At 37.7% G+C, this 12,415-nt stretch overlaps 1 protein-coding gene across 15 annotated transcripts in view; it reads right to left on the bottom strand.

Moving 5' to 3' along the window:
- Znf638 (zinc finger protein 638) overlaps nt 1–12,415 on the bottom strand; it is a 73,423-nt gene that overhangs the window by 50,154 nt on the left and 10,854 nt on the right. For 13 of the 15 annotated variants that reach the window (XM_048416499.3, XM_048416504.3, XM_048416505.3 and 10 more), the window contains 2 exons: nt 7,743–9,255; nt 2,454–2,515 (listed from right to left, as the gene is read on the bottom strand). In XM_048416499.3, coding sequence (XP_048272456.3) covers nt 2,454–2,515; nt 7,743–9,053 — 1,373 coding nt within the window. In that variant the 5' untranslated portion in view covers nt 9,054–9,255. Of the gene's footprint in view, nt 1–2,453; nt 2,516–7,742; nt 9,256–9,356; nt 9,572–12,415 lie in introns of those variants that run through there. The other 2 variants (XM_085690542.2, XM_048416501.3) reach the window with 2 other exon arrangements.

Raw genomic sequence — 12,415 nt, 5'->3', positions numbered from 1 at the left:
AGAATAAAAAAAAATCGGAGAAAAAGAGGTAGCAGGAACAGGAAGGAGTATCAGAGAAGGTTAAGAAAGCCTGCATCTTCATCCTCAAATTTACCAATCTGTAACCTAATTGTACATAGTGATTACATTAATTTACTAACATTCAAGAATTCAATCTCAGCAGAAAGACAAAAGGTACAAAATGGACTATCTGCTGCTCCCTGAGACACAGTGGCAGAAATCAGAGGGAATATATAGCTGTACTGAATGCCTGGTCAAATTTGACAAAGTTGATATTGTTGCCATCAATGACCCTTTGTTGACCTCAACTAAACATTCTACATGTTCCAAAATGACTCTACCCACTTTCACAGCACAGTCAAGGCTGAGACTGGGAAAACTTGTCATCAATGGGAAAGCCATCTCCACCTTTTAGAAGTGAGATCCCACTAGAATCAAAAGTGGTGATGCTAGTGCCAAGCCTGTTATAGAGTACTGGTGTCATTGCCACCATGGAGAAGGCCCACTTGGAGGGTAGAGAAAAAAAGATTATGATCTCTGCCCCTTCAGCTGATGCCATGTTTGTGATAGACATGAACTGCAAGAAGTATGACAACTCACTCAAGACTGTCAACAATGCTGCTTGCCCCACCAAATGCTTAGACCCCTGGCCAAGGTCACCTACAACCATGCTGGCATTATTGAAGGACTCGTGACCATAGTTTATGCCATCACTGCCACCCAGAAGACTGTAGATGGCCCTTCTGGGAAGTTGTGGCATGATGGCCAGAATAGTATCCCTCGATCCACTGGCATTGCCAGGGCTGTGGCAAGGTCATCCCAGAGCTGAACAAAAAGTTCACTGGCATGGTCTTTCATGTTCTTATCCCCAATGGTCCCTGATGGATCTGACATGCCACCTAGAGAGAATTGCTACTACAATAACATAAAGATAGTAGAGTAGGCATTTGAAGGACCCACTAAAGAGCATCCTGGGCTATCCTAAGGACCAGGTTATCTTGTCTACTGCAACTTTAGCTGCAACACCCACTCTTTCACCTTTGATGCTGAGGGTGGCATTGCTTTCAACAACTTTGTCAAGCAAATTTCCTGGTATGACAATGAATGTGGCTATGGCAACAGGGCCGTAGACTTCATGGCCTACATGGCTTCCAGGGAGTAAGAAGCTCTGTGTGGTGGTTTGAATGAGAATAGGCCGCATAGGCTCTTGTGTTTAAATATTTGGTCCCCAGTTAGTAGAATTGTGTGGGGAAAAGTAAGAGGTGTGACCACTAGAGTAGAAGTGGCCTTGTTGGAGAAGGTATGACACAGGGAGTGGGCTTTGAAGTTTCAAGTACTCACACAAGGCCCAGTTTGTCTCTGTCTCTCTTCTCTCTCCCCTGTCCCATCCCCACCCTCTGCCTATGGATCAGGATGTAAAGCTCTCAGCTACTGTTCTACTGCCATGCCTATCTGCTTCCCACTGTGATGATCATAGACTAACTATAAAACTGTAAGAAAGTCCTCAATCTTGGTCATGGTGTCTCTTCATAGCAACAGAACATTAACTAAGACAACCTGGACCAGCTACCCCAACAAGAATATATGAGAAGAAAAGAGAGAGCCTCAGATGCTGAGGAATTCCTGTCCCAACTCGGCCTCAAACCTTGAGCAATCTATACTCAGTTTCCATCCCAGGTCCTCAAAACAAGGGGAGTGGCCAGGAAGTGATGCCTTTAATCCCAGGACTCAAGAAGCAGAGGCAGGTGGACCTCTCTGAGTTCAAGGCCAGCCTGGTCTATAAGAGATAGTTCCAGGACAGACAGGCTCCAAAGCTACAGAGAAACCCTGTTTCAAAAAACCAAAAAAAGAGAGAGAGAGAAAGAAAGAAAGAAAGAAAACAACAACAACAAAAACAAAACAAGGAGAGTGACTTAGGAAGTCCTACCCTCTTGAATATCAATAAAATTCATTGCACCCACCAAAAACAAAAAACCAGATGATCAACAAATTATCTTTCAGAAAAGTAAATGAAGTCAAAACCCTTGGAAAAGGTAGTTTTATTTGTTATTGTGTGCTTCAAGTGTTGTTTATAAGGTAGTAAGCTGAAATCTGCATTCACATCTCCACAGAAAAATGGGCAAGATAATGGAAAGAATAAAACCTGTCTTCAACCATTGTGGGAAAGGCAAACAAGCAAGGAAAATCAATTAAATTTGTTTGTAATTACCTATTGGGGATTAAGTTAGGAAAGAGACACAAATTAAGTTAATGGAAGATTACATGGCACTCTCCTTTTGGAAAATTAAACATACTTCTCTAGAATTATTTTAAATAAGCAATAGCTTTAAAAAGCATTTTTAACAAATTATCACACTAAAAATATTTAATAGTTACATGTCATCATAGGCCATTTTCTTCTAACTCTGCTGCTTATAAAAAAAACAAAACAAAACGGAAGAAAATGTTCTTACTGTTGACGTAACTGCCGACAACTCTCAATATGGGTGGAAGTATTTTGATGCTGAATCCAGTCCTATTTTAAAAAAAGAAAAGGTTGAAATTAAAACAATCCTCATGCTCACTAATGAATTAAGTTTTTTTTTTTAAATGACAACGGGTATTTGAAAATTTAACAAACATAATTACAATTTAGATTTAGGATTTAGAAACAACATAATTTTCACAAACAAAAATTAAAGTACTCCAAACAAATGCATTTAACCCCACACCATGTTAACACTTTTTTTTAAAAAAGTAGAAATTTTTAAAAATCATATCCATAAACATTCATTCTGAAATGCATACGCATATTTAGACTTGAAGAAAAAACATAAATTCAAAAATAACATCTCAAATATAAAAACATTTCAAAGAACACCAAAAATTCTATCAAGTAGTGTCTCTGAGATGGTGCCTTCCAAAGACAGCAGCTTGGTGACTTACTCCTCTAAAGGTCAAGCAAAAGACACTGATCACCAAAACAATGACTTCAAATGCTAACGGCATTCCAAACAAGGTGCTCACTATATTGGGAAAAAGATGAGTAAAATAGTGGAAACTACCACTGACCAAATCTAATTTATTTTCAAGATTTAATGGAAAGTAACACAGTTTCAAAGACATAGTATCCCTTACACATACAGCTTTACAATTAGCAAAAATACTTCCCTATACATTTTGTTTACAAATAAATGTCCTTAAATTACAATATGTAACAATAAATACCTCCTGAAAGACATATTTGATTAAAAGAGGGGCAGAGAAGAAAGACAAGGAATATAGCTTTGAACATAACAGTCTTCAAGGTGAAATGTGTCTATCGCTCAATGTTTTATTGTTCCTCCAGCATTTGGAAAGGAAAAAAAGAGAAAGAAAAAACCCAACCCTCACTAAATAGCTCTCTGAATTTTAAAACTTCTGAGAAAAACTTTTGTTTTCACTTCAAAAACATTTTAAACAAAAAGTTTAAACAATTTACGAAACAAAGTTTCTACAATTAAACTACAGTTGACATTAATCCTGAGTTCTACCTTGGCAGAAACTGCCTAAAAGTCAAGTTACTTCCAACACTGTGCATCTAAGTTATGATAGACTAAAGGATTTCAATAAACTTCCTGGCTTAATTGTACACTGTAAAAACAAAGTCTGCATAGACTCCTTAGTGCTACAAATAAAAAGCTAAAAGAAACCATCAATCAAGAGTCTATAGCAGTGTCCAATCCAATCCATGTCTTTGATATAAATTAGGTATTGTTTTTACCAGACACACCAGCAGGCAGAAAGTTAGGCATAATTTATTTGCACCATAAAATGTTTTATTTGAATAAGTTGTTAACATTTATAAATCCAGATTGTACCCCCAAATCTGATTTTCAGCTTTTCTTGAAACGCATACAAAGAAATGATAATAATGGATATGCTTCTTTGCAATATCTATATAAGCTGAAGGTGGTAATGCCCTGCTTACTAAGGCACTTTCTCTAATTCTACTCACACATACACACTGTCTTCCAACAGCCATCCTTCTTGATTCACTAAGTAAGCTCAGTAAAGGTATCTATACAACCCCAATTCCTAGACTTCATATCATAATACCCAGATAGCTGCTCAAAAGGAGCACTGACTCTATAGGAAAAATAATTACCTAAGAAGCAAAGACACTCCAAAAACTAAAATAGACTTGGGCTAGCTCTGAATCAGTACGAAAACACCAACTTCTATCAAAGCTTGCCCTTTATCTTCTGACTAGCTTCAATAAAAAATATTTGTTGCCCAATGATCAGAGTTAAATACCTACCTGGACCTACATGACAGAAGGAGAAAGCCTGACTGTGGACACATGTGTACCAACACACACAAAATATATAAATGAGTAAATTGGGGGACTGCCTTGAATCAAGTTATTTCAGTCAGAAGGACATAGGAAATCAAGGCAAATTTTTTTAAAACCTGAACGCCAGTTTGTAAGGAAACAGTCTATTACTATATTCTTAAAAGTGCACCTCAGGCTATAGTTTGAAAGACTCAAATGTAGAAAGCAAAATGTTGTAGGATTTACCTTGTAGGAAAAAAGCCTGAAATTAGAAATCCACAAGTACTAGCTATACATTCCTGATATCACAAATATGCACATACACACAAGGCAATAAAATATTTCACAAAAAACAAGAGGCAACTTGTATATCTAAATTAACATTCACATGCCCATCACTGTCCATCAAGCAATGATGAATTCTTTAATTAGATGAACCCCAATCTGTAATGCTGACTGTTAAGACTGGGAGCAGGGAAATTAAGCATGTGCATACAATGCACATTGGGTGTTAACTCAGCGGCACAGAAGTCATAGCAAACTTGTGGAAGTGAGAGGACAAGCTTAGAGGTCAGTCATAGTCATCATCTTCTACCTTGAGACAGGGTCTCTGCTGTTTTCACTGCCATATACAGGTTAGCTCCCAATAGGAGTGCTAGGATTGACACAGATGCTCGTGCCATCTGACTGACAGGCTTTGACAGACTTTGATCCTGGGGACTTGAACTCAGGTCCTCACACTTGTGTGGCAAATGTTTTCATTCACTCGGCCATCTTCATAGTCCAAAAGAAGTGCTTTTTAACGACTGCATGATTTTTCTCTGCTTTCAAAATTTTGTTTTATTTTATTTCCCCAGGGTTTTCCACCTTACACTTGAATAGCTAGGAAAGCTTTCATTTAAATGGCCTAACCGATCTCCCGTTTTCCTATTTATCTACACTTAAATCACTCTGAAATGCTATCAATGTGTTGCTTCACATATCAAAAATTTAATTAGCTTCTCAAAGTCTTCCACCTCAAATCAGAATTGACAATTGCTTTTCAAGGCCTTGCACATTTATTTCTAGTATGTTCTTCACTGCCTTTTACCAAAAGGCCTTCTTTATGAACTTTTGTCTCTCTACGTGTTGTTGTTCCCATCTGAAATGCCATTTTTCTTCTTTAGAAAAAAATGTCTTCAAACTACTCCATAAAGAAAATAGTGCATCTGGTATAAGCCTTATCTAACTAGACGGAAAATGTTTTCTCAAACCAAAAGCAGATTTATGCTTTTCTTGTTCATCACAAATTGCTAGATACTTTACAGGCATTGTAATTGCTGGCCTGATTGCTACAAATCTGAAATCAACATAGAAACAATATCTTCCCCTAATGTCATGAACAAATGGTTAAATATCACCAAACCACTCTCTTCCCATCCCTCTTCTGAAGAGGTAACTACTGTCTCTCTCTCCCCTCACCCCCTTCTAGTTTCCCCCTTCCTCCCTTTCCCCTTCCCCTTTCCCATCCATAAGCCACTAAATAAACTCTATATACCGCTCCCCAAATCACCAAACCATTTGTTCCTTTTGGTTATTCCACACAGGATTTCTCAATGTAGCCATAGTTATCCTGGAACTCACTCTGTGGATCAGGGAAGCCTCAAACTCAGAGATCCACCTACCTCTGCCTTCCTAGTGCTAGCACTAAAGGTGTGTGCCACAACTGCTTGTTTCTAACTTTGAAAATATCCTTGGGTATCTTTTCTTGATGAGACTGCATAATCTGCTTTACAAAACAAATTTTATATAGTTCTTTATTTCTGCTCACCATCTACTGTAGAATCACATACAAAACTAATCAGTATATACACAATGTATACTTTTTCTAAAATACAAAATAAAACCATCACAAGATATATATTTTTAAATACATTATGACTGATTAAAAGTTCATAATAAATATAAGTGTTAGTGGTATGCCCAGTTACAATAACAAAGAGCACCCAACGCTCAAGTCTAGGGCTAGTTACCGATTACAAAGTGCTATGAAAGAACTATGTTGAGAGCTTTTTGAGTGACAAACAACTCTATCTGCTTTGGTGGAAAAACGTAGCTACTACCATATTAAAATCCAGCATAGGGCTGGAGAGATGGCTCAGAGGTTAAGAGTATTGCCTGTTCTTCCAAAGGTCCTGAGTTCAATTCCCAGCAACCACATGGTGGCTCACAACCATCTTTAATGGGTCTGGTGCCTTCTTCTGGCCTGCAGGCATTCACACAGACATAATAAATAAATAAATATTTTTTTTTAAAAAAACCAGCATATTTGTCTAAAATGGATAGATTGCTGCTTTTTTATTGAACCCAGGGCCTGGTATGTGCTAAACATGTGCTCTACCACTGAACTACACTCCCAGCCCAGAATGATGCTTCCTTTCACTAGTGTTAACTTGAAGACAAGAGCATTCAATTCAGGTTTTCCTATTATTGACTGAAAACTGATAAAAAGCATACAAAGGCAATAAAATGGCAATATTTGCAGGAGAGAAAACAAGAGAACGAAAACCTACACATAAGTAAGCCTCTTCAAGACACCCAAGAAATTCAAGGCTAAAGCTTTAAATTAAAGCTTCTTTTAAAGTACATTCCCTTCTCACCATCATCTATATCTACAAACTGCATTAGTAAACAAAAGAACCAGTGATTCCTGTGCAATACAAGGGGTGGGGGGGGGGTGATTCCTGTTCAGATTTACCAGAGGTTACTATCAAACAGCACATACTATACAATACTATTTATTCTTCAGCACCTATGTAAAATTTTCCTTCTGCCTATACTAACCACAAAGGCATCTTAAGCATATATTTTGGACTTTCCTCTCTCAATTTCCTGCATTTTACTCTATTCTCTATTTTCTGAGCCCATGGCTGGCTCCATAATCATTACAATATCCTGAATAATTCTGTTATGAAGTTATTTTAAAAGTGCCTTCTCAAGAAAAACTGAAAAACTTCTGGTCCATACAAAACTCAGAAACAAAGCAACATTAGTCTCTTTATCTCAGAACAGATATATGCAAGGCTAAAATATACTGTCCTTTCAAAGTGTACATTACAAATAAGACATAATTTTAGTCTAATAAATCTGAAACATACTTTCTCATGTAGCACTGTTATGAGTATACAATTTATTATATAAATTGATGCTGTATAAGTGGGATAACTGAAAGTTCAAAAAAAAAAAAAAAAACGGCAAACCATATAGTATACTAAGTAACAGGAATACAGAAAGCCTAACATTCATTTCAATACTAAGGTTACTTACGATTACAAGTAGGTGCCAGGGTTGCAATCAAAATTAATTAGTCACTTACTTAACGCTTTGGTAATAGCAGCATACATAACAGAATTTAGAGAAAACCTGGGCGCTGAGCATCATTGTACAGCAATCTTTTAAAAACACTCACCTTCAAATGACTACATTCTACGTTACACAGAGAACACAAATGTGGAAATATTCTTGGAGATGCTGCATAATAATCATTCATCATAGAAGGGGTTGGCAGTCTCTTCATTTTCTGGGCACCAGCTTGTGTAAACTTTGGTAGCCACGAAGCTTTCACAATCCCAAACGGAGACCGAATGGGCAGGTCAGCCTCTGATTGGTAACTCTTTTTACTTCCTCTAGGTCCAACATGTGCATCAGCTGAACTGACCACGGGCTTCTGTGGGATCCGCTCTTGCTGGCTTAAAGCTGAAATTAATTCAGAGGAAAAGGATGGCTGGTTCACAGATGGAGGAACAAGAGACTGACTCATTGTCTGGCTAACTGTTTGGCTAAGAGACTGGCTGACAGACTTTACAGGCTCAAGGACTGACTGTCCTGAAATGTGTAAGCCTGTCATTTTGGTTCCACTCTCAGCTGGGAAAAAGGACTGACTTGAGGACTCACCAGGGAAGTCCATCTGACGAAACACATCTTCCACAGGAAACACGGAATTACATGTCACATTTGGAGAGGGAACAGTTGCAGAAGTGTTCTCCTGCGACCGAAATTCATTCTTGACCTCATCAGTTGGAATTTCAGGATCATAAATACGTACTTCAAGTGGATCTTCGGTATAGCCATATTTGCTTGCATGCCCATAATCAATTACATTACTTGAAACTGCTTCTTTACCAAGAGTTTCCTTATTTCTGCTGTGAGAAGGTAAATTAGGTAATCGGCGCCCCATTTTTCGCATTCTTATATCCCTCAATATTAATGGCATATTTTCAGGCGTTAGCTGTTCATCAGGATAGCGACTAAGTTCTTCTAGGTCTTCATTTGATAATCCAAAACTTGCTAAGATACTTGAGGCACTCTCCTTTGTATAGCGGCTCTGTACTTTAGGACTCTGCTCTGTAACCTGGGTTACAGAACTCTGTTTCACTTCCACTGGTGGAGTTATATGAGGCTCATCATCCCACCGACTACTATGAGGTTTCCCCTTCTTTTGTTGTGCTTCATGAAAATCCATTTTTTCTTTGGTTAATCTTGGATCAGTTCGGTGTTGAGTTACCTGAACATTCATTCTCTGTGGTCCCATGTTCTGATAAGATTCATGGCCAGGAAATCTGTGTGGAATTCCACGGGCTCTCCCTGCTGGGTAAAATCTTGGAAGACCCATAGATCCAGGCCTCATAAATGGTCCTGGAGGCCTCATCCCAGGAGGATTAGGTGCTCTCGGCCTTTGAAGTGGAAAGGTCCCTCGAGGATTAAACCTGGGTCTCGACATGGCTACTTTCAAGAATGTCTGATTTAACAAACTATAAGGTGTTGTTGAACCATGTGAGGCAACGACATTCAGCTGCTGAAGCGCCAACTGAGTCTTAATCTGAGCAAAGTGCAAAGGAGATGGGCCCAACAGAAGTGGGTTTGCAATGCCCAGGCTCAAGGGATTCACAAGTGGTGCGAAATTTTCCAAGAATAACACAAAGCTGAAAGTTAAAACACAAATATTAGATCATTTTAACTCAAACTACTTCATGAAGTGGGTTCTACAGCCAGAGTAAAACATTTTGAAATAAAGCCATGATACCATTTGGCACTGCATATACTTCACAAAGTTTTAAATTTTCCCCTAAAACTTTCTCTTCTTTTCTGAATCCAGAACACAAACCCCAAATCTCAAGCCAGAGTTCGTGTATATTGCCTTGCACGATGTGCGGTGCTGTCCTAGGTGCTGAGATGTAATTCACAAGTCCTTTTACATAATCTTGAAAAAGACTTGAGGATTTATTTTGTGGTTTTATACTGAAAAAAAAAAGATGATGGCATTAAAATTCGTAGAAATGCACACAGACTCAGTATTGTGTTATCAAACATAAGAAAATTTAAAGAACTGTAACTTTAAAATTTTATTCAGACCCATTTTTCGAAGACATATTCTTCCTCGGAATCAGTCTTCACATCTACTAAATTCCACATGGCAATTAAACTAAATACTTATATTCCTGATACTGAACAGTCGACTCTGGTAAAGTAAAATTGTGTCACCAAGAATCTAATTACAAAAGTCTAACAAAAGAAGTGCAATGGCATGAAATTCCTTATAACATACAACATAACAAATCGCCCTGATCTTTCCATTGTTGAGAATACAGACAAAATACACAGGTAACAATGATTAACTTTATAGACAATGTCTATAGTGTTAGTTACTGTTCTAAGCATTTAACATGGATTTATTCATTTAGTTCTCACAACTCCCAGAGAGACACATTGTTTTACACTGAGAGATTAAGTAACATAGACATATGATGCTGGGATTTGCATTCAAATCAAATTCTGACTTAATTTAGCCCACAATCCATGCTTACAACCACTAACAGATGTAATAACACTATCCTACAGGTCTCAGACATTAAATTTGCTAAAAGTGGTTGGTTACTGACCAAGTTCTCACATTGCTATACTACCCAGTCTAACCAACTTCAGGGAAAAGCAGTACTTCAGCTATCATTCAGGACCAAGTCAGCAGCCAGAGTGCGTGACTTTCCTCATCCATATACCTAAAGATTTACTTACTTTTAAATATATTCATGTGTTTAATTACATACATGTAAGTATGAGTGCCTGAGGAAGCTAGAGGCATCATATCCCCCTGAATTAATTACAGGTGTTTATGAGCTGTGTGCCACATGGGTGCTGGGAAAACTCGAATCATCTCTGCAGGCCCAGTAGTTAGTTTTATAAGGTTCTGGGGATTAAGCTCAAGTCCTCATGCTTTATTTATGCTTGTTAGTAAGATGAAAATATATTTGGGTAAAGCATTCCCTCTTTTCAAATCCAATCATTTTGCATATTGCCAATTTTCCCCCTGGAGCTGAGACCTAATAAGTACTCTACCACTGAGCTAAACTGCCCAGCACTGCATTTCTTTAATTTTTGTAAAAGAAGATTTTTACATTATTCCTGTTCAAACACCTAAAAGGATCCCATCCTTTTTAATTTTTGTATGTATAATGTCCAACAATCTAGGGAACCTCTCTTTACCACCTTTGTAATTTAGAAGGTTATTTATTCCAGCTAGGCCTTTGCACCTTTGTCTTCCCATTAAAATAACCAACTTGCCCTGGATGGTGACTTATTTGATTTTATACTTATTCTGTATGGTCAGCTTCCATTAAATTTTCCTTGACCACTAAGATCAGGTGAGTCTCAACATCTTAATTATTTCTTGAATCACTTTTGGTATCTCTAGCTTATGATTTGTGCTAATAAAATGCATGCCCTTCCCAACAATGCAGCACCAAGTGAAGTTATATGTTCACTGAAAGACTTTTCTCCCAAGTATATAAAATCCTATTCAGAAGAACCTCAAATTTTTGTTCAAGTATTTAAAAGATCACATTCAAAGTTGTCATTGTTAATGTACATAAATCAGTTTTTTATATTCATCAATCTATGCATGTGTTTGTGTGGATGAATGTGGGATGTTCCTGCTGCATCACATATGTGGAAGTCAGAGGACAATCTCGGTTGTTACAGGTCTTTGCTTTCTACCTTGTTTGAGACAGGGTCTCTATTGTTTACTGTTGCATATGTCAACATATGCAAGATATGTTGTAGGCCCAAGACTTTCTGGGGATACTACTGTCTCTATTTCCCATCTCCCTACAGTAATTCTGAAATTACAGAAGCTGGATACCACACTCAACTTTCCATGAGTTCTGGAAATTTGAACTCAGATCTTCCTGCTTGAGTAGGAAGTGTTTTTCCCACTGAGGTAACTCCCTGGTCCCTCAGATTTCAAGTTAGAATGAAACACAAAAATAAAAATTGCTCAGGCTATGAACTCACCACAGCAAATTCAAAGTCACTATTTTAAAAATGCTATTTGTAACAAACTCCAGAAATCACAAATCATTAAATTAGTTTACCTTTGTCATAGACTCGCTTCTAAAAACAACTTTGTGCTCCTTAAAAAATAAGAACTGCTCGGTAAGCAGTTTTCAATTAGCTATTCTTTTAAGTTTTTTGAGGGTGGTATGTGTGAATATGTTCACATGTACATGGAGGTTGTCCTCAGTCTTTCTCCACCTGATTCATGTTCTTTGAGGCAGGAACTCAACTGGGTAGCTCTAGTTGGCCTCAAACTTGCAGAGACCTGCCTGCCTTACAACAGGCAGACCTTTTTCAAGAAAGGGTCTCTCTCATTATTTTGCAACTCAATATTTTGGCTTTGCCAGTGAGCCATAGGGATTCTCCTGTTTCTGTCTCCCTAGCTCTGTATTTTATAAAAGTCTACTTCTGTACCTGAGTGCTGTGGATCAAACTCAGGTTCTCATGCTTCTTCTACAAGCACTTTATTGACAGAGTCATCTCCCCAGCCCCTATTCTGACTCTTTATACATCATCTTCTCCAGTTGATGAAGACTGCTTTTACACAGCGAGAAGCACTAATTTTTTCAAATAACGTTTCCTCCCCCAAGTAAAACACAAATGGTACGATTTATCAGTCATCTAATTACTATATGTAACTATGGACAATTTTAAGTTGAAAAGAAGTATACTTGAATTCTTTAAAAAGCAAAACCTGATATATTCTTCAAAGTACTTAGCATCTTGGTCTTGTGGTGATATAAATGATACATT

The sequence above is a fragment of the Myodes glareolus genome, chromosome 6 (genome assembly GCF_982192425.1).
Source record: "Myodes glareolus chromosome 6, mMyoGla1.1, whole genome shotgun sequence".
Taxonomy (NCBI): Eukaryota; Metazoa; Chordata; class Mammalia; order Rodentia; family Cricetidae; genus Myodes; species Myodes glareolus.
The sequence above is the reverse complement of the archived record's forward strand: the minus strand, read 5'-3'. Positions and strand labels throughout refer to the sequence as shown.